The following is a 20,886-nucleotide window of genomic DNA, read 5'->3' as shown; positions in this document are numbered from 1 at the left end:
CTTCGGCTTGTGTATTGGAAGCTACGATACATACCCAAAATAATATGGGAAGGGGAATGAATGGAACGATGCATCACCGCCGGCCGGGCAGACTGCATGACCGAGATAATCTTAATGGCATTTGAGAGGACAGGTGGAGAGGTGGAGAATGGCCCATGGCCGAGACCGAGTGAAAAGTAGATCTGAAGGAGTCTCATGGCCCCTCCACCGAGGATGGGAACGTACCTACACGTGGAGAGAAGCGATCGGGTGCCACTACGGAGTTATAGTCGGAGTTGTAGGTCACAAAGGTGCCACTCACTCATTCGATTTGTGTTGTTGGTCATCGCCATTTATAGGTTAGGTCGTTTGTCATGATTACTTGTCCTTGTTTCCTTCCTTCTCTTTCGTCAAAACTCAAGATCCATAATTACTTCCTCGACGTGGATACTGGCTGTTTGGGAGTTCCATCTCTGATCCAATAGCTGCGAGCAAATTAGCAAAGGGGAATCATCACCATTCCTAACACCATCTCCGTCCAGTCTTCGAGTGTGGTTCAACCATTAGGACAGAACACTTAGTAGGAGGGTACAGAGGGTCGGTCTGGTAGTTTATGCGACGACTTTGCTATCTCTGGTTCCGTTTATTCCACTCACTTTGTCTCTGATCTTCTAGAGGGTCAGGCGATTTGAATACGGTGAAACGTAGTACAAGATTGTCCAGCGTAGTTTATGCAAATAAACTCATATATCTTCTCATTCCCTACCTTCCCTTCCCTTTCTTTCCTACGTGACACTGGTACACTAAACGTTCATAATGTCATATCAAACTTATGCTCCTTATCCCCAACAAGGAGGGTATTACCCCCCACCCCCTCCCGCACCTCATGATCCGTTCCGAGCGTATTATGCAGATCGATTGAGACAACTTACCTTCAATTCACGTCCTATAATTCAAGATCTGTCGATGATGGCTGGGGCTCAACGCGATCAGAACAATTGGGAGGGGATGAATGTCGTCGTACAGGAGATTGAAGAAGCGACGCTGAGGGTAGGTCCATCTTATACCATCTCAAGTATGAAATAACATGTAACAGAACGATATGGTGGATGTCGTTGTTTTCCGCTCGTAACATTTCATTCAAGGGGAAGGCAGAAAGAGGCGAAACGAAGCGATAGATTTTATCACAGACGATCATGACTTACGAGATCTTTGGACGATACTGATTATTGATAATCCATGATATTTAGGCACTACCAACCCAAAAATTACCGCTTCTATACCTAATCGATTCGATCTCGAAAAACATCGGACCACCATACACCACCCACCTCTTACCTCCCATCATCCCTCGACTCTACCTGCGCACATATCGCGAAGTAGACGGAGTGACCAAAGCGAAAATGGAAGAGATGATCAACCTCTGGCGGACTGGTGGACCCAACAGAACAGAATTGTACGGTGCAGGCGTGAGAGAGCAGATCGAGAGGGATATTTTCGGGTCTTCATATTCTAGCAACAAAACTGGTAACGGGATGATGAATGGTAATGGTATACCCCCTGTGGTGACATTACGACAAGTGAAGAATACTGTTCAAGGTGCATTAGATAAGAAACAGAGAGAGGCAGCTTCGAAAGCCTGGGATATGGCTACCGGACAACAGGTCAACGCCTTGACTGGGATATTGAATTTATTAAATTCTACCACAGTACCTCCTCAGGAACTCGCGCAGATAATGGATCAAGTCAATCTAATAAATGGTCAACAACCCCCACCACCACCGAAACCACAACCTCAACAAGCCTTCTCACCTGCTCCGGTTCCCGTCGCTGGGAATATAACGCCCAATTGGAATGTCCCTTCTTCCTACCCACCTCAACCTAACAGATTACCTCCAGTCCCACCACCGCAAGTAGCCAGACCGCCCTTCGTACCTACTCCTACACCTCAGGCGAACCTACATACGCCCCTTCCATCACATATGGCAGGTTCGACTACACCATTACCCATCGCTAATCCGGCTGTGCAAATTCCGTCATTGGCTAATTTACCCATCGACGTAAGTAAGATCTTGAACAGCCTGAACCAATCCGGTGTGGTGGGCCAAGGCCAAGGTCAATCGAGAACACCTGAACCGCAAGCTCAACCTCTTACTCCTACGTTATCGCAAGGCCAAAAACAAGGAAAGAAATCTGGTCTGGAAGCTTATGAAGATATGGTACTGGGGTTGAATATCTCTTTGAGGAATATCGACCTGAATGCGTGAGTCGATTTTCATATCTCTGAAAGATCCCACCCGCTTCGGGTACAAATTTTGTTCGTGAGGTTCATGGCTGACATAGAAAGTATGATTGTCGCACAGCCCTCACACCCTTTCGTTCGATCATCTACCGCAAAGATGTAAACAGTGTGGAATGCGATTCGCAAGTGACGATGACAAGTTCCAATCTCACATGGACTGGCATTTCCGACGAAATAGGAAGGAACGAGAGTCCGCAGGGCGGGGATCTCATAGACGGTGGTTACCTAGAGCAGAGGTGGGTTATGCTTCTTGTGTAAAACATCTCCTATCACTACCCAACTTGGCATATGACTTGACCTGCACTTCGTAAGAAGGGATGACAGACAAGAAGGGATGATAGCTGATGTGTTCGGATATGTGTAGGAATGGATCAACGATACCTACTCCCAATCAGCCGAGGCAGGCCCATCTACCAATCCCGCCACCAACTCACCTGGGAAAAGCTCAGCTTCCACAACAATCTCAGCGGAGAGATTACAGCAATTAAGAGAGAAATGGATCAAAGTGCCCAGCCCAAGTACCAAGACCAATACAGTATGTCCGGTTTGTAAAGAGGCGTTTGTGAAGGAGTGGTCGCAGGATGAGGAGGAGTGGGTTTGGAAGAATGCGTTGAATATTAATGGTACTGTGAGTTGCGTCTTCGTTACTTTTCGCCTCATTGCCGCTGTGCTTCATGATTCTGCATACATGCATAATGCGATCTTTCGATGTATCTATTTTGGTATATGTCACCAATGACCGCAATTTGACAGATTGATACTGACATCATACCGTGTCGTTGTAGATATACCACGCAACATGTCGAGCCGAACAATTATCAGCCCTCCGTCGACTGAAGGGTTCCGACCCGAACAAGAGAAGCACGAGTGGTAGTCCCAGACTGACACCTCAACCTTCTGAGCAAGCACCAGCACAGGTGCAGGTCAAGTCTGAGAACAAGGAGGGTCTATCACCTCAGATGAACGTTAAGAGGAAGGCTGAAGATGAAACTGGGGAACTGGAGGTGAAAGAAGGTACGGGAGCAGACGAGGGGGCGGGATCGGGCTCAGAGAGCAAGAGGATCAAGGTTGAACAAGATCAGGTCGATCAGGTTATGAGTGAAGGGGCTGGTATAGTGCAGGAGCAGAGTATACCTGAAGTGAGAGTGGAGGATGTTGCTGGTACCGAAGCAAGCGCAGAGGGGAAAGGAACAATAGAAGGGTGATGGAGCGGTGATGCATTTAGAACGAACATCAGTGGTTGGGATGTGAGACTTTTCGTTCGTTACTTTCCATAGTTTAGCATTTTCTGCCTTTGTATCAGCGGTGAAACACATATTACATTATGCATCTACGTTTCTTTCTCTTTCCCTCTTTGATCTGCATGCTTGTAGCGTCCGCTGACAGACGCTTGCATGGACGCACCGATGTTATAAATTCTAAGATAGGCTGGGGTATATATATATATATTCATTGAGTGAGATGCGCCACTGAGCCGACTGAATGAGCCTTTGCGCCGGTGACCGATCATTCGTTGCATCTCGTCACCACTTGATTTCCACTTCATCTCTTTCATCTTACTATTCATACTCTCCGTTTTCTCACTTCCATCCGCATCAACATATACATACATATCCTCTCGTGGATATAAGAGAGTGACAAACACACACACAAAGATGCGTCTCACCTCTTTGTTATCAATCTCACTCGCCGCCCTTCCATTCACACTCGCCAAATCCCAATCGCAATCCCAACAACCCCTCCAAATCTACCTCTACCCCACCCCAGCATCGCACCAAGACGCCTCCCTGTCCATCCCTACCCTCTCGGCAGATCAGGCCAAAGCAGTCCTATCGCACCATCTCGGCGAACCGCTGGATGATTTCGATGAGATTCCGCAGGATGAGGGGTTGTGGTCGCATTTGATGAGTCTTTGGGAAGGGACGAACGAGGGTGAGAAGGCGAGGGTGGTGGTTATTGATGGGGGTGTTGATGCTCAGGGTGAGTATCTCTCTCTCTGAACGTGCCTCCCTCTCTCCCTCTCTCCCTCTCTCCCTCTCTCCCTCTCCCTCTCTCCCTCTCTCCCTCTCTCCTCTCTCCTCTCTCCCTCTCTCCCTCTCTCCCTCTCTCCCTCTCTCCCTCTCTCCCTCTCTCCCTCTCTCCCTCTCTCCCTCTCTCTATCTCTTCCTCTCTTTGAGTATCTACATCACGATGGTGGTATGATGATTCGTTTGACTGACGCATGGTCTCACTCCAGACGTCTTGCCTACCACTCTATCCCAACAACCCTCTTTCTACCTCAATGACGATTCCACCACTACCAGATTACTCTCCCCATATATGCAACAGGCCAAAAACCTCATCGATAATATCATGAATGAGATGCCAGATGTGGTTAAGGGGTTCAAAGATGTATTTGAGATGGCAGGAACGAGTGAGTGTTTCTCTCTTTTTCCCAGTCTACCCAGCATCATACTCCAGAATGAATGGATGTCATTTTTTTCCCCTTTCTTACTACCTGATTGTATGACTGACATCTCTGCTTCCTTGTCACGTTCGCAGAAGCTGCTTCGATCCTCGGTCATGAGCTCTCCTGCCTTACCGCTCTGGCCGATTCGATCCCTTGGATCAACAAGAACCACGGCTCATACCCTTGGGAAGCAATTACTATCTCTGGTTTGAAGGACGTCAGGAAAGGCGAGGAGGTATGGGAGAATGGTAGATTGGGTGTCAAGGCGGGTCTTGAGTCTGTGAGTTTCATCATCCGACAGGCCCAATTCTACTCTCACCATATTCTCATCTCCATTGATATTTTTGCGATTTATGCTTCATGGTGTGACCAGCCCATGCTAATCATGTACTCCCCCACAGATGACCCAACCATCCTCCCCACCTCTCCTCCTCATCATCCGACCTTCCACTTCCTCATTCACCCACCTCACCTCCAGATCATCACCCATCACCCTGCAATCCCGAGCCAAGACCGGCACCGACCTCGCAGAAGCATGTTACACCTCCAACGACACCTGCTCAGAGTCCACTTCATGTAATGGGCGGGGTATCTGCGCGTTGAAGGGGAAGACCGATAAAGGTGAATGTTGGGGATGTAAGTGCCGGGATGGATATGCTGGAGTCGAGTGTCAGAAGGATGATTATTCTACGTGAGTTGGTTTGTTTCATCTGACCTGCACTGTGAGGTATCGACAGATATGAGATATACTTGATGTTCCGCTTCTATGGTATCAACCTTTGGATATCGCCCTCTTCGCTGACAATTTGTGTCGTTCTGAACCAACAGGCCATTCATCATCCTCATCTTCTCCACCGTCCTTCTCGTCGCTGTTGCAGTAGGATCAATCGGTCTACTGTACACCGTTGGTGAGACGAAATTGCCATCCACTTTGACACTTGCCGTAGGGGGCGGAGCCATGAAGAGGGATTAGTTAGATATATCCCAGAAGTCAAATTCTGCCTTGTGTATCTCAAATATCCAAAATGTTTCAGTCCTGAGATGAAATGAAGGAATATATAGAAACACAATGTATCGCTGTACGCTGCATGCAGATCTTAGTCTTGTTGCTCTCTCTTCTTCACTTGTTCACAGACTATGGTACATGTACATTCAGATAGTATACAACTAAGATTTACATATCTACAGGGTCCATCACCCGCTCTCGCTGGTATATGTTACTCGCCCATTTCACGGTTGATCCGCTTTCTGAGCTTTGAGAAGTTCCTTCTCCCTCCTCAATTCTTTGATGACGGCCTATTAATTCGAAGAGAGCAACACTAATCAGCCATAATCTGCTGATAGTAAGGTGCGATGAGAGACCATTACGATACTCACAGCTAATGTATCGGGATTCGCACCCTGTTCGATCATTCCCACGCATATCGAAAGAGTGTTCTTATCGAGTCCTAACAAAACGTATGTGTGAATCAGCTGGGGTGTCACCTATGAGCATCGACTGCAGAGTCGTATTTACCAGTTTGTAGTAGCTGTGAGAGGTCGTGCAAGGCTATTTGTGGAGGAAGACGGATATCAACCATGGTTAGCTCTCTCCGCTATCCCGAGCTGCTTCGTCTACTTACAATCTATAGTCTCCCTGGCATTTTGTATTCTTGCTTCGTCCTGAGCTGAGGACATTGTTGCAGATAGATGAAGTGGGTTTCACGATGCATACACGGAAGTGTATATAGACTACAACATATCAATCATGATACAACCTTCCTCCTAGGTCTGCGAAATGTCGACGTGACTGGGTCTGTGCGGTGATCACCGTCGGTCAAACCAACTACATAATGCGCTTCACCATACGAGCAGTACGATCCACTTTACACGTCCACCTTGAAAGCCTATATATCACCTAAATTGCAACGTTTATTCTTCGAATCAACAGGCCTCATACACAATGCTTCGAATACCTCAGCTTCTTCTGCTCCCTCCCCTGCTTCTACTCACTAGTGCACAGGAGCTATCGTGCTCCTCCAGCGGTTCCGACCCTTGCTCCGTCCCTTCCCCTGGAGGATTGTTCGTATTTAGACAACGTTTCGAACCTGACACAGGGGGTGACTATGGATCATGGGGGATAGACGGATTGGAAGTGTTGGAGTGAGTATCGTCCCTCGCATACTCTCGCGACCTCTGATATAGCTCTGGCATACATGACACGGTCAAGTCCAACTGATGATGGTCCACAATATCGACAGCTGCACGTCCCAAAAAACCCACAACTCGACATCATACGCTCCAACCTACACACACGAACAAATAGGTTCCTACTGCCTCAAATCGCCCTTATTCGGCGGTGAAAAGGGGTACAACGACGCAGAAGGCGAGTGGGCACAGAGCGAGGTCGGAGAAGGTGTAGAGGAAGTCTGGGAAAGGACGGTGAGTTTCCGTCTTTCAGCTGATTCGTACGTAACGTAGTAAGCAGCAGAGCTGATGTGGATCAATGAGAATAGTGGAATACTGCTGGAAGGTTTGTATCGACGTTTGATGCGAAGTGTCAGAAGAAGAAAGCTGGGGCTGGGGCTGGAGTGAGTCGCTACATACCCAAACTATGAAAAGATGGAATGAACTGATTTGAACGTATTGTACAGGTTGCAGAATTCTTCATCACGCTTAGTAAATTACAGAAAACCTTTACGACTGCCCACCTACTTTCTGATGCGGATGTGCGTACCTCGACATTTCTCGACGTATACGTCCGTAGCTGAGCTAATACATACTGCTCCTTTACGATTAGATAACACCGTCCGACGATACTACCTACTCACTGCGAGAGTTGACAAACGCATTATCAACGGGATCCTACAAACCTATCGTCAGTTCAAGTCCATCAGCTGCCTTTCTACTCTTGGGTAATCGCCAGCTGATCTGATCCCTTTGACAGGTACAATGCGATAATTCTACCTTGTCATCCGTCCTCTGGCCATTGAACGTTAGAGGGCCATTCCAGTCCGGGTCATTCGAAGCTGCAAGCTCGTTTGATAGGAAATCCAATTGTCCCTCGGAGGGAATCATGTGAGTGTTCGCATACTTACCCCTTCCGGTCCTCTCGATCCAAACTGATGCACCTTCTTTATCTGGTAGATACCCACCTCGAACTACCCTCGCAACTCCCAAGAAATCAGACGACGACGAAGAGTGGGAACATCTCCGACGACCCCCTCCTCGACCGATCACTCTGTCGCATGACGAAACAAGGATGTATTATCGCTCAGAGACCGCCAAGGAGGATCCAGTGGGTAAATTGGGATTGAGGAAGGAGCATGACGAAGAGCGGGACGAGTGGAAGGAGGAAAGGGCGGGAAAGCAGTATTGGAGGGATGAGCTGTAGGAGTGCGTTGAACGTATTTGACGTGGTAACGCTTGAATCGATCAGATTGGGGGAATATAAGTGGGTAAAGGAGAAGTCGGTATTGCTGATGCTTCGCTTATGAGGAAGAAGAAGATATCAAGATACGATGACGATACATCAGTAGAAGTACATGCATTGTATACATCGTAACTTATGTGATGTCAATTGCCTTATCTAGTTTACTGAATTTCCATGGCGTCTCGATTCTTCCCTCGTGGATAGTGCCTCTTGACTTCGTATACACCATGGTTGATCCGAAAATAAACCCTGGCCGTTGGATAGCTTTCAGTTGACTCGTCATTTTGCGTCGACAAAACGTTTTGGCACGGGGCTACAGGCGTGAATGTTGTCTCCCGCATAACTAGCTATCCCATCGGAAGACCGATAAGGCATGGTCGTATCGAGTGTGAATCAGATATCACGAAGAAACATGGTCCAGCTGGACAAAGGACAATATCACATCATAAGTTCAATACCGTTATCATCGGGAGGATCTTGGGAAAATGGATTACTCACTCAAGATCCCACCAGTTCTGCTCCGCATCAGAAACCAAAGTCTGTTGACCCGATCCCATTGTGGTCGACGTCAAAGTCATGCCCGCTTGATATGGCTGTACGTCACTTGCGTTGTTGTTATTAGGTTGGAAGGTCGTTGGAAGGTTGACGGCCGTTTCCATAAGTCTGGCTTCATTCGCTTTGGAATTGATATTGACTGATCGAAGGATCTCTTCTATATTCCTCGAATTCGTTTTAGGAGGATTATCAATTACCTGCATCACAAAGCCACTTCTCCCATTAGATTTCGGATCTTGGCTTATCACATCTGCACTGAGGCTAGGTCAGAGGAATGGTAGGGAGGTACCTCAGACTTACTCTGATCATTTCATTCGCTATACAAACGCCTTTAGCGGCAATACGAACATGCAGCTGGAACCCAGATTGGAAAGATCTGATGAACGCTTCAGAGGACTCCACCAACTCCTGCCTCATCTGCGAGGCCGAAGAGGTATCGTACAGCGCATTGAGCAGGAGGATGGGCAAAGCTGTGATGTGATGTTGGAATATGAAGACGGCACTTTTCACCATTGCTAAGGAAATTCACAGAAAAGGATCAGCGGGCTCTAATTCAAGAGGGACAGTAATCGTGATGTCAAGGGTGAAGGTACCGACAATGATTCGAACTTTCATGCAATAATCTTCTATGAGTCTTGGCGATCTGCCTAGCAACATTCACGACGGTGGTTTTGGAATAGTCATATTGTGAATCGCGATATCCACGAATGAAGAAGGGTCGGTGCAACCTCAAAAAACGTTGTTGGTATGAGCTGTACCCACAGGTGTATTTAGCTTGTCTTCCAGCTATCCTGTCTCTGGACAGAGTGGATCTCACCTGTAAGTCAAAGCAAATGCATCCGTTTCATCTCGACTCAACTCGCTCTCCGCTTTGAGAGCTAGGAAATCGGTAAATGCATCTCGGAGGATTCGGCTTCGTTCCATTATTGCAGAATAGGGTACTTGATCGATATTCTCTAACAGGGACACGATTCTACGCCACTCTTGTGAGATGAGGTTTTGGTGTAATGTCCAAATGAATGATGTTCTACAGACACAAGACGAATCATACGTTAATCTCAGTATCCAAAAATGGTCAGCGCGAGGGGGCTACTCACTTTTCTGATCGTGGGGATGATTCTCCTTCCGAGATAAGCGCTTCTTCCGTATAATTGCTTGGAGGAGGGGTCAAGACCGATTCTGTATTCTCACTTCGTCAGTCAGGGCACCACCGCGTTGTGGAATCGATGTACAATTACAGCTCACCGTCAGGAAACGAATAAGGGAATAGGTTCCTCGACACGTCCGTGGAATTTACGATAGTATACGTGTCGAACAGGAGTAAATCGTGAAAAGCCCTTCGGATAACTTGAACGCTGTATACAGGCTTCGAGGGTGGTAGAGCCGGATCATTCATCTTGGCGATATCCTGGATGGTGGGATCCAAATGAAGTTCCAAACCTTTACAGATCCCCACCGCTATGTCGAACCATAGACAGCAGGTCCAATCGGGTGGTGGGCCGTACAACTGCCCAGTATGGAAACATCCTTGCATACTGCTTTGAAGTTAATCACAGGTACACGGAACGGAAGAGAGGCAGGAACAACTTACTTGAGGTAGATACATACGAGCATAGTTTGTAATATTCGAATTTGAGGCTTGAACAGCCAACTTGAGCAAGTCAAGGCCATCTCCAGAGCATCGTATAATCCGGTGGCGAGATTGATGATTGTAGGTTTGGACAATCCAAGGCTGCTTGCAGTGGGTGATTGTAGAATTTCTTCGTTCTCCGCCAGATAGTGACATGTCACCCTGTATTGAGTGGGAGATCATCTTCATGTCAGTGGACACTTCACGACTGGACGAATGGTCTTGTCTATCGTAAATTGTATCTTGTATGATCGGAACAGGACTCACCACAATATACCTATAAGCTGAGCTAACCAAGCGGGATCAATCGAGAAATGGAGATTTAGTGACCTCAACGAAAAGAATTGCGACATCTCAGTCCTGAAGACACCTTCGATGATGTGTAAGCCTATACTTATATGAGAATCAGCAAATTGCACTTTAGTTCATCTACCACGCGGGAGGGACTGTTAGCACCTACCTAGAAGCTGTATCTTCGAGAAGTAATGATCTATTATAAACTCCATCTGTCCCTGCCTCGGCAAAGCCTCAAATGCGAGGCTCATCACGTTGTTCCACCTTGCTGATCTTCTGATAGGTGGTGCGTCGAGTATGATGCTAGGCCATGATTGAGTGCCCGCCCTACCCCCGGGCGCATTGGAATTGTCGTGTGTAGGGTGAATAGAGGGGCTCTGAAACATTGGCGAGGGGCCATTATTCAACTTGTGCCTTGATGAGACCAGAACTCCATGAGCTCTCTCCTGAGTAGCTGCCGGCGCCGTCGTCCGTCCATTGCGTGAAGGTGTCGGAGGTGATTTGGTAGAGCTGATAGCACGTTCGATCCTATCTAGCCTGTCTTGAATGGCTTTGCACTCTTTATACCCGGCAGTGGTATTAAAAGACTCGGTGATGGGCTCATAGCCCTCTTCATACGCACATGCGTCACCTTCACCTCGAGTGACGCACGACGAGCAGGGATGGGTCTTGTCGCATTTGGTTTTTCGCCTTTTGCTGAAGTCGAACATCATATATGTATAAGAAACGTTTACTCGTGCTCCATGTGGACTAAATAGACACACTCACCAATTAAGGCAGGTGAGCTGGATGATGTGGATTCGAGGATCACAAGGATAGATCAGTCAACGTACATTTGGACTATGAGGGTTGGAGGACAAGAAATACTCACTTTCGCACGTGGTCTCTTGATCTTCTTACTTCCTCCTTCTTCGTCCTCCTTCCTCGGATGTACAGATGAGCCGCTCTGTGATGGGGTGTTCATTGCGAGACGATCGAGATGGTTATATCTCTTTGGTGCCAGATGTTGAAGAATTTGAATTCTTGTCGAGTTGACTTGTGGGAGTGGCAAGGAGGGTTGGAATATGGTAAGATCCGATGGTCAGCCTGTTTCAAGCATGTCCATCGGGCATTTCCATCGGGCATTTCAGTCAGGTAAAGTGTATCGGAATGCAATGCTCGAAATGAGGACGAGTACGAGGGTTGGTAAGAGCAAGGGATACTGTGTACTCGAATACATGACCGTTGGTGGTGGAGGGATTGTTGTTCTCACGGAATGGCCCGCGGGTCAGTCCGTCCAATCCACCGGGTCAGTGCGGTGGCACCCAAATTATGGTAGAGAACATCGTTCAAGTCTGTAATCTGATTAAGGTATATAAAGGGCGACAGCGACAGACAATGCTGAAAAGGTATGCACTGCAAGAGTACAATCTTATCACATATCCGTAATCAACTGGTCACTGAAAAGCTCACCGGTAGATTCACTTTCGAGATTAATAAATCTCACAAAAGGTCTCTTAAGAATCATGAATCAAACCATTACCGACAGTGGCAATCGTCCCACCGATCCCACCCATGCTCCCAGGTCAGAACCGACTTCTTCGACAGCGTCTGACGACTATCGTACTGGCGAAGTGTCCCCAGACATTGAGAAAGCTCCTACCAAAACTGCCGTACCGGATATTCCAGATGGGGGTTTGAGAGCATGGTTATGTGTTTTGGGAAGTTGGTTAACCAGTGAGCTCTTGAAGATCGCTTCAATCCATCGTATCACATGGTATCATCAATGCTGATCATGATATGCGGCGTAGCGTTCGCAACATTCGGTATTGCCAACTCGTTCGGTATCTTCCAATCATACTACATTATCAAGTATCCCGACGTTTCCGCATCCGACATCTCGTGGGTTGGGTCCGTGCAGCTGTTCTTCCTTTTCGCTACTGGAGCAATCACTGGTCCCCTTTACGACAAAGGGTATTTCTATCACATGATGTTCACAGGAACCATAATTTATGTCGTTTGGTAGGTCGGCTCCTCCCTTTCGCGGACAAAAGTGTGTTCAGTGTTAATGGTGACCTTATGCCCAACATAGCATATTCATGACTTCCCTCTGCAAAGAATTCTGGCAAACGATCTTAGCTCAAGCTTTAGGCCTAGGCATTGGAATCGGTATAATCCTCCTACCTGCATTCTCCATCATGTCGCAATACTTCATGAGGAGACGAGCGTTGGCTATGGGAATCGCAGTCTCGGGATCTTCGACCGGCGCCATCATCTTACCTATCATGTTGAATCGATTGATCAAATCACATGGGTTTGAAAAAGCCGTTCAATATACTGGATATCTGTTGCTGGGGTGTCTGATAACCGCCAACCTATGCTTCAAGACCAGAGTACCGCCTAAAGGACATGGTAATGACAAACCTTCCCTAAAAGACATCTTCTCGGATCTACCGTATTGTCTAGTCGTGGCTGGTTTCTTCCTTGTTACTTGGGGTCAATTCTTTCCTATCTACTATCTTCAAGTAAGCGGCATACTGTAAAAAACTCACTTTGCATGAGCTGATATGGCATAATAGGTATACGGCGAAGAACATGGTCTACCGGAAAACCTCACTCAGTACACCCTAGCCATCCTGAATACCGCCTCGATCTTCGGCCGTATCATCCCCAACCACCTTGCCGACCACATCGGTTCCCTGAACATGGTCACTTTCTGCTCACTCATCACCGGCGCAATGGCATTTACGATATTCGGAGCGGGCTCAATAGGAGGTACGATCGTCGTGGCGATACTATATGGTTTCTTCTCTGGCGCCTACGTCTCATTGATGGTCCCTTCTCTTTTGGCTTTCGCTAAGAACCCGGGCCAGTTTGGAAGTCGATCAGGCTATGGTATGATGATATTCTCGCTGGCGGGGTTGACTGGTACCCCTATTCAAGGTGCTCTGTTGGATCGATATGGGTTCTACGCGCCTACAATCTGGGCGGGGTCTGTTTGTATTTGTGGGTCGGTCGTGATGGGATGTGGAACGTTCATTCAGAGGAAGAGAAAGGGGAATTGGAAAGTGTGATTGGCTGTGATTCGGTAAGATAGTCATGCGCATGTATACCTCACTTCTCAGGATATTGCGATCCCTGTGTCGAACACTCAGAAAGGTAATGGCCAGACATACTCGATGGAAACATCGGGGCACTTTTCTTTAACTTTTGAAGAGCTGTCGGTGGTATACCGTGTCAATCTCATAACCTCATACAACCGATATCCGAGTTTGATAGTTCAGATTTTGGTTCGGTATTATCCATAGCCCTGTTTTCCCGGAACCTACCCTCAGACATACACTCACAGATCATCAGAACTATCAGACCCAAGCACGAGATGTCATCGAAAAGTCCGTGCGCAGGTGTTTTTCTGCTTTGAGTTAGAATACATGTATGTTGCGAAAGGCCACATCTTCATCAACGGCCATAGAACCTAGAAAATGCCGCATCCCGTCCGCTCTGCGAAGCCATCCTGGGTATCGCTCGGTTAGTACCAAGGTGGGGGACCACTTGGGAATCCCGGGTGCTGTTGTTTTTGTTTTTGTTTCTTGATGATCGGTTTCTCTCAACAGCTGGAAAACAACGATTTAAAGAAGATGATAAATTGTTGGAATTTATTCGCTTTTTGCATATTCAAAGGATGGAATTGGTGATCTGCGTAGGATTGATTGACGGGGACTAACAAAAAGGAGGGGGTGTGTGCTTTTGATGGTAACTGCTATAACAGCAGCAAAGGTGAAATTGATTCGATCGGTATCCTCCGATGACTCATAACCGACGCGTTCCATAACCTGCAGTCGTTGCGCATGGATCCCACCATATCACATCACCTCTCACCACCTCACTAACTAATTCATCCCTACCTGACCATCACTATCATCTCCTCTACGGCAATCTTGTGGATACCAGCAAACATGTCCTCCCTATTTGCGCTACTAGCTGTTCTGGGATCAGCTTCAGCCAGCGTTGTCCCCTCCCCCTCAACGCCCAGCACACTGCTCGTCACCTCAACCGCCCCATCCAGCGGACTTGCCGAATGCCTTAAAACCTCGTACTACGGTACATACGGTGGACAAGCTTCGACTCAAGACCACATCTACCTACCAACCCAAGAATGCTTGACTGGCGAATCAGCTTTAGATGGACTCAGTGCTGGATCACTCGTTCCACTAAACTTTGAGAACGGAAATGATGGGAGTAGGATTGTATGGGTCGGACAAGCTGGTGTAGATCAAGAAGTTCTATCACTTCAAAACTCCGAAGATGCCTGGACGACGATCTCAGAAGTATCAAGAGAGTTTGCTCTCCTCTCTTCTGACGACTCAGCCCAACAGGTCTTGTCGTCTACCAGATCATCAAGCCATTCTCAACCCATTCGACTCCTACACCAATCGCCCACTTCGCTCCTCCTCCACGTCCCTGAATCATATCTCCCAATGATCGATACGTTCCTCCCATCCCATCTCGTACCTGTTGCCCTGCCTTCCAAACCTCTTCCAGCTCTCGCCAACGGCTGGGAGCCAGTGCCATCGCAATTCGCCAGATACTTGGCAAACGTGACCAAACATCTTAGATTCTCTCCTGAGGTAGATAAGATCGTTTCGGACGGTATTGAGCTCAACCAAATTAGACGGGATGTGCGATGGTTGACCGGTGAAGCTCCCAGCGGGATTGTGTCCAGGCATAGCTTCACACCTGGAGCTATTAAGGCTGCTCATTGGATCAAAGGTGGGTCATTAATTTTATATGCCTCCACCCTCTCCCCCTCGATATAGGCATGCTGCACGTCTACCCTCGAGACCAGTTGACTGATCGTTATGATTGGCACACATAGACAAGGTAGAAGCAACAGGAGCGAACTGTACCCTCCACACATTCATCGAAGGGTTCTCACCAAACGTCATCTGCCATTATCCATCTTCGCTCAACTCCACCGAGCACGTAATCTTATCTGCCCACTATGATTCAAGAGGATCATTCGGCTCGACCCGTGCTCCAGGAGGAGACGACGATGGATCGGGAACAGGTCATCTGCTAGGTGTCGCTCATGCTATCGGTACTCAGGGGGTCAAGTTCAAGAAGCAGGTCGTACTGGCTTTCTTCGCTGGGGAGGAGCAGGGTCTGTTGGGCAGTCATGCTTATGCGGGTGAGTATACTTCTACTCTCAGTGGAACACTCAGATTCGTTCATATAGCTAATCTGATTTGTCCTCCCGATAGAACACCTTCACGAGAAGAATACTACTATCCTCCTGCAAGTCCAAGCTGACATGTTGGCTTATCACGCTGTGAGTGACGATATCTCACACTTTGTAAGATAATCAGTGGCTAATTTACTCTATCTGTGCCCAGCCCGGAGAACCTCTCCAGATCGGCCTACCAGAATCGTAAGTACCGCATCCGAAATACACGTCAATGTGGTTACTGATCCGCACACACCGCAGAATCCATCTCCCCGAAGCATCATGGTTAATAGGTAACCTCTCCCAAATCTACTCCCCCGAATTGGTAGTAGGCAAAACGGCAGCCTGTTGTTCCGACCATCAATCCTTCGTTTCATACGGGTTCCCAGCTACTCAAGTGTTCGAGAGGAACGGTTGGATCGCCGATCCATTTTATCATAATTCGGGTGATCTCTCTCAGAGGGATAATTACGATTTCGAGCAGGTCGTGTCGATTGCGAAAGTCACGTTGTCGGGGTTGTTGACTGTTGCTGGGTATACTTTGGCTGAAGGCGCATAAGGAAGGACTTTGGAGGAGAAGTGGACGACATAATTTGATGGATCGGAATGAGAAACAACAAGTATGAGCTTGGCGTTTCTGATGTGCGATTTGGAAAGAGCGATCCGAGTATCGATACAATGTCTTTGTCAGATGCATTTGTGCTAAAATGTACAAAGAATGATTATGATGTCTACCTTCCTCTACATTGTATAGTGAGATCTACTCGTCTATGAATCTACAACAACATCCACCACTGTCAATCTCAAATCCCTCTGCATCATGAAGCTGCAAGTGTCATGAATGCCTAAGCAGTACCCTCCGCTTCCTTATCATACCCTTCCAAGACCATATCATTCAACCCCAAATCATCGTTCTGCTCAAACGTCCTCTCGTACTCCTCAATCGTCATATTGGGATCCGCATCGGGTGCGTAGAGATTCTGCAAATACGAGTTGGACACGGGATCGTCGAGGATCAAGGTGTAAGGTCGAGTAACGGATATACAATCTTTCAAACCTCTAAGGAAAGTCTCGAATTTCCTTTCACCCTTCTGACCTTCGTTGTTTATCTGTCCAATTCCCGAGGTTAGGGAATCACCTGTCCTGAAGACTTTGGTAGATAGTTCTTCGTAAATCTCGTTCAATAGCCCTTCGAGGGTGGTGAATCGTCCTCCTAAAGTACCTGGTTGGAGGTGGAGGTCAATCTCGGGGATCTCAAGACCTGCTGTGTCGGACTGAGCCATGAATTAGATGGTTAGCTGGGATCTATGTAAGGACAATATTTTTATGTGAATTTCGAACTCACCTTGAGCATATCTCGGGTGAGATCCTCCTCATCTTCGACTTTCAGAGTTATCCTCTTTCCCTTATCGGCTATCGATCCACCAGACTTCACTTCGTTATCCCTGTAGCCACAGGCGTAGCAGTTCGCAGACATGATGATGATATCCTAGCAAACGAGAAAAGCCCAGGTCAGCTCAATCCATCACGGACAGCCTAACGATGTAGACTGATATATTCGAGGAAGATGTCAGACTCACCTTGAAATAAGGGATATTGATCTGCTGCATCCTAGTTTCCAAAGGATGACCACAGCTAGAACAGGTAGATGGGAAACTGAACACCTCCTCAGGCAAGACTTCGCCAGCCTGTTTCCTCCTCTCTTCAAATTCCTCCATACTGGACAATTTGTGCTTCTCATCTAAAGGTATCTCGCCATTCTCATTCGTCTGGATCTGACCATCAGCAGATTGAGCATTCTCATCCTTTGGAGCTACCAGACCAAGAGTGACATTTTGATCGAACGTCCTGCTGTACGCTCTCATATTCCACTGAGGGTCCGAAGGCGATTCGTTGAATGCGAAGAATGAATTTCCAGAGGGGTCGTCCAGAACCATTGAAAAGGGTTTGAAAGGTTTCTCTTCGTGCTCTTGACCTTCGGCATGTTCAGAAGGCTTCTTGACATCTTCATCATCGATCCCGACACCTCCGTCATCTTCCTCATCTTCCTCCATATTTATCAATTCTCGCATTGTGCTCAACATCTCGTCGATCTTTTTACCGGTCTCGGGATCCATAACCCTCCTGACTGGCTGAGAGATGTTCAGGTCTCGGATGGTATCTCGGATGATACCCTCGACGGTGTTGATCTGGCCTCGTCCTGGTGGGATAGTAAGTTGGAGATCTGGGATAGAAAGAGTAGCGAAGTTGGACTTGACTAGTTGTCGGTTAAGGTCTTCTCGGGTGAGCAAGTGGACGGTATACACTACACCTTTAGCTATATATGAAGATGTGATCAGCTTCATTCATTTGGTCTGGGGCCTAAAAGATAATTTAGCTCACGCTGTATTTCACCAGCACTCTGGATCTCGGTATCTCGATGACCACAATGATCACATCTGAAACTGGATACCACAATTTCCTTGAAGTATGGGATCGTCGTTAAAAGCAATCTCGTTGTTCCCTGTGATTCACTCAAGCCATCAGCAAATGCCATCAGATCTTTCAGTTCAAAGATATAGTAACTCACATTCTCGTGACACCTCATACACAAACTCTCAATCTCCTGCATCTGCTTATCCTCATCCTCGCCATCCTCACCCTTCAGAGCATCCGTTCGATCAGCAACATCCCCAAGAGTGGGGAAGAAGTTCTCTTTTTGATTTTCAGCTGTGGGAGCAGCGGACATGCTGGCAACGGATCGGTGGTCTAAGCTGGAATGAACGTCAGCTCGTCCCATCCTCCACAATCACCAGACTTTCGTTAAGAGAGAGAAAAGAAGGATAGATCAGACATATTAGGCTAATATTGGTTTCAAAGCTACTTTCTAATGAGTAGTGAAAGGCTCAAACGCAAATTACATGAACATCATAAAATGGGTTGGGGGGGGGGGGTCGCGAAGGGTGTTGTCTGAAGATGGACGAGGAACTCACGTTTTTTTGTGTTATGGTTTTCTCTGGTTAAGGTCTCTTCGTATACTTCTCTGATCGCTCGTGAACGTGTCCAGTTTACTCAGATAGATGACCTGCCAAAGAATGAGTTGGAGATCAACAAATGACAAAGTGCAGCCCGAATTTCAAAAGTTCAAATCTATTCATCCTCGTCGTTCAACTTTTTTGATCGAGCGTCATCCACGAGCTTCTTCCAACTTTTTGATCCCGTCGCATACTGAAATCTGAAAGGTGTTATTTCCGGTGAATGTGGCACGGCATCTTCCATTCTGTGATGCTCCATTTTAAGAGTCGAGAGTGCATGGAAGCGACCCATAAGCAAAGTACGGATGTCGGAGCTGACATGGAGTGTATATACTGTCGTTCATGATAATCATGACCCCGACCCCATGCTAGTAGTCCAAGGTCATATTGTGGGGTATCCATTGACTTCCGGAAATATGGGAGATCCCGCGTCTTGTTCAATCTCATCATCGATGCCCAAATTCGATTGTCGCACCATGTAGTATGTTCATCTCGCGAGACAATAGCAAAATCAATCACGACGCGCCATGAAGCAAACACCGTGAGCTACATACTTGATTTCACACACCTATGTCCGACGATGATATTCGTCATTGAGAGTATGGTTCCGTGAGATCAAGACAACGCTCCGGGTTTCGCGGTCGCATCTACGTTTCACACGCAAATGCATGCCATACATACTACTACGAGAAACCCGGAACATGTGATACTCTTATCTCCGTTGCTACATATGAACGCCATGTACGACATAGCATCAGCGATTGAAGTACAGTTATGGATCTGTGGGAAAGCGGTTGAACGCGGCTATGACCTTGATTAAGATGACGACGATGTCAGAGTGATCGATCAATTCTTATGGTGTGGCGTATTCACATGCCATGGGATGTCTACTCGTAGTACGTGGGTGTGTCATGTCAGATCTGTGGAAGTATACTCGTACTTCGATATGACAACACAAGTCGCTCGGGCCGATAAGTCCGTTGGGGGATTTCATATCGAACGGTGAGAAGTCGGCCCTTCCTGTTCTCCGTCCCACGGAAGCTTCTCAGATTGAGCTAAATCCGACAGACTTACGCACTTGAAGAATGGTTGGTGGCTTTTGGAGGCACATCTCCGTAAAGTCCCCCCGACGGTCCTGCGTTGTAAAGTGGAGCAACTCATGCGAGGCTCAAAGGAATCAGATTTTGTGTGACCGGATCACTCCCTGTTTCTCGCCTCAGTGGGTGGAAAGATCATGAAGGAAAGTCTGTGACTGTTGGACGAAGAGCCACTCTAATTCTCCCTGAGGTTCAATCGGTCTCCACTCATTCATCAGACAGATAGGGCTAGAGCGTGGCGGTGACCAACGAGACTCGATCTGACCTGCAATAGATCTAATCCCCGGGAAGCTCTGGGCTCCATCACGAGGATTGCGATGGCCTAATGACAGTATCATCGATGTTCACGAACAAGCTTACGACCTGATATCGGATGACGTATTCGTATAGTGGGAGTATGATCTTTCCAAGACATGACAATGGACGCAGAGTCGAATTGAACAATAGGATCGTATTATTCGCGGCCGAGGTTGCTCGCTTCGATCGCTTCCGTGCAACAGCATTCGCAAGAAACATCATCATCTGCAGCGTTGTGATATTACAGCCATTTTCACTAGCCCTTACTCCATGCACACACAAATACGACCAGCTCAATCACGCCATCTCGCTCACTCGTGCTAACTGAGGGTATCATCCAATCGCCGAACAATACCGAGCGAGGGACATGCTTCAGCTGTGACTCATCCTGCAGGATCCCCTGGTCGACTGACGATCCCGCTATCTTAGCCACCCCTCTCGACTCGATCCAACTAGAGGAGATACGATAAGCGAATGATCAATTGGAGCGGTTATGATCCAACCGGTGCTATCTTCTTGGGGACGATGGGTAAGATAAGATACAAGGGAGCGACAATCGAAGCTACCTGATACTGAAGGTTTCCTTACGTTACTTTCTAGGAATCTGTTAAAGGGGAGGGGGGGGTACCTGAAGATCTCTTTTCTATTGATCGA

At 47.5% G+C, this 20,886-nt stretch overlaps 8 protein-coding genes and 1 non-coding gene across 9 annotated transcripts; 6 read left to right on the top strand and 3 right to left on the bottom strand.

The window, feature by feature from the left end:
• Nucleotides 1–795: 795 nt before the first annotated feature.
• On the top strand, nucleotides 796–3,486 carry I302_105953 (uncharacterized protein; the record flags this gene model as incomplete). Its single annotated transcript, XM_019191703.1, has 5 exons — nucleotides 796–1,029; nucleotides 1,230–2,242; nucleotides 2,343–2,517; nucleotides 2,646–2,909; nucleotides 3,067–3,486. The coding sequence occupies 5 exons, from the start codon at nucleotides 796–798 to the stop codon at nucleotides 3,484–3,486; spliced, it is 2,106 nt and encodes a 701-aa protein (XP_019046333.1).
• Nucleotides 3,487–3,936: 450 nt separating this feature from the next.
• Nucleotides 3,937–5,703, top strand: I302_105952 (uncharacterized protein; the record flags this gene model as incomplete). The annotated part of the gene is made up of 5 exons (XM_019191702.1): nucleotides 3,937–4,261; nucleotides 4,518–4,694; nucleotides 4,823–5,010; nucleotides 5,132–5,421; nucleotides 5,559–5,703. 5 exons carry the CDS (start codon nucleotides 3,937–3,939, stop codon nucleotides 5,701–5,703), a joined length of 1,125 nt encoding a protein of 374 aa, XP_019046332.1.
• A 257-nt stretch (nucleotides 5,704–5,960) lies between these two features.
• On the bottom strand, nucleotides 5,961–6,407 carry I302_105951 (mitotic-spindle organizing protein 1; the record flags this gene model as incomplete). The annotated part of the gene is made up of 4 exons (XM_019191701.1): nucleotides 5,961–6,026; nucleotides 6,108–6,178; nucleotides 6,247–6,279; nucleotides 6,353–6,407. 4 exons carry the CDS (start codon nucleotides 6,405–6,407, stop codon nucleotides 5,961–5,963), a joined length of 225 nt encoding a protein of 74 aa, XP_019046331.1.
• Nucleotides 6,408–6,672: 265 nt separating this feature from the next.
• Nucleotides 6,673–8,103, top strand: I302_105950 (uncharacterized protein; the record flags this gene model as incomplete). Its single annotated transcript, XM_065870171.1, has 7 exons — nucleotides 6,673–6,872; nucleotides 6,971–7,151; nucleotides 7,226–7,300; nucleotides 7,364–7,438; nucleotides 7,510–7,587; nucleotides 7,657–7,787; nucleotides 7,857–8,103. The coding sequence occupies 7 exons, from the start codon at nucleotides 6,673–6,675 to the stop codon at nucleotides 8,101–8,103; spliced, it is 987 nt and encodes a 328-aa protein (XP_065726243.1).
• A 432-nt stretch (nucleotides 8,104–8,535) lies between these two features.
• I302_105949 (uncharacterized protein) lies at nucleotides 8,536–11,585 on the bottom strand (the record flags this gene model as incomplete). The annotated part of the gene is made up of 12 exons (XM_019191699.2): nucleotides 8,536–8,563; nucleotides 8,641–8,894; nucleotides 8,998–9,212; nucleotides 9,295–9,449; nucleotides 9,515–9,724; nucleotides 9,795–9,876; nucleotides 9,943–10,232; nucleotides 10,289–10,489; nucleotides 10,595–10,715; nucleotides 10,788–11,317; nucleotides 11,390–11,406; nucleotides 11,493–11,585. 12 exons carry the CDS (start codon nucleotides 11,583–11,585, stop codon nucleotides 8,536–8,538), a joined length of 2,196 nt encoding a protein of 731 aa, XP_019046329.2.
• A 541-nt stretch (nucleotides 11,586–12,126) lies between these two features.
• On the top strand, nucleotides 12,127–13,674 carry I302_105948 (uncharacterized protein; the record flags this gene model as incomplete). Its single annotated transcript, XM_019191698.1, has 4 exons — nucleotides 12,127–12,337; nucleotides 12,412–12,622; nucleotides 12,693–13,125; nucleotides 13,180–13,674. 4 exons carry the CDS (start codon nucleotides 12,127–12,129, stop codon nucleotides 13,672–13,674), a joined length of 1,350 nt encoding a protein of 449 aa, XP_019046328.1.
• A 386-nt stretch (nucleotides 13,675–14,060) lies between these two features.
• I302_105947 lies at nucleotides 14,061–14,178 on the top strand. Its single transcript, XR_002022030.2, has one exon. It is a non-coding gene; the product is annotated as a 5S ribosomal RNA (ribosomal RNA).
• Nucleotides 14,179–14,556: 378 nt separating this feature from the next.
• I302_105946 (uncharacterized protein) lies at nucleotides 14,557–16,383 on the top strand (the record flags this gene model as incomplete). The annotated part of the gene is made up of 5 exons (XM_019191697.1): nucleotides 14,557–15,370; nucleotides 15,477–15,788; nucleotides 15,862–15,929; nucleotides 15,994–16,028; nucleotides 16,086–16,383. 5 exons carry the CDS (start codon nucleotides 14,557–14,559, stop codon nucleotides 16,381–16,383), a joined length of 1,527 nt encoding a protein of 508 aa, XP_019046327.1.
• Nucleotides 16,384–16,669: 286 nt separating this feature from the next.
• I302_105945 (uncharacterized protein) lies at nucleotides 16,670–18,552 on the bottom strand (the record flags this gene model as incomplete). Its single annotated transcript, XM_019191696.1, has 5 exons — nucleotides 16,670–17,098; nucleotides 17,170–17,313; nucleotides 17,405–18,141; nucleotides 18,207–18,327; nucleotides 18,394–18,552. 5 exons carry the CDS (start codon nucleotides 18,550–18,552, stop codon nucleotides 16,670–16,672), a joined length of 1,590 nt encoding a protein of 529 aa, XP_019046326.1.
• Between the last annotated feature and the right edge of the window lie 2,334 nt (nucleotides 18,553–20,886).

The sequence above is a fragment of the Kwoniella bestiolae genome, chromosome 4, assembly GCF_000512585.2.
Source record: "Kwoniella bestiolae CBS 10118 chromosome 4, complete sequence".
Lineage (NCBI taxonomy): Eukaryota > Fungi > Basidiomycota > Tremellomycetes > Tremellales > Cryptococcaceae > Kwoniella > Kwoniella bestiolae.
Note: the sequence above shows the minus strand (reverse complement) of the source record. Positions and strands in the feature narration are given on the sequence as shown.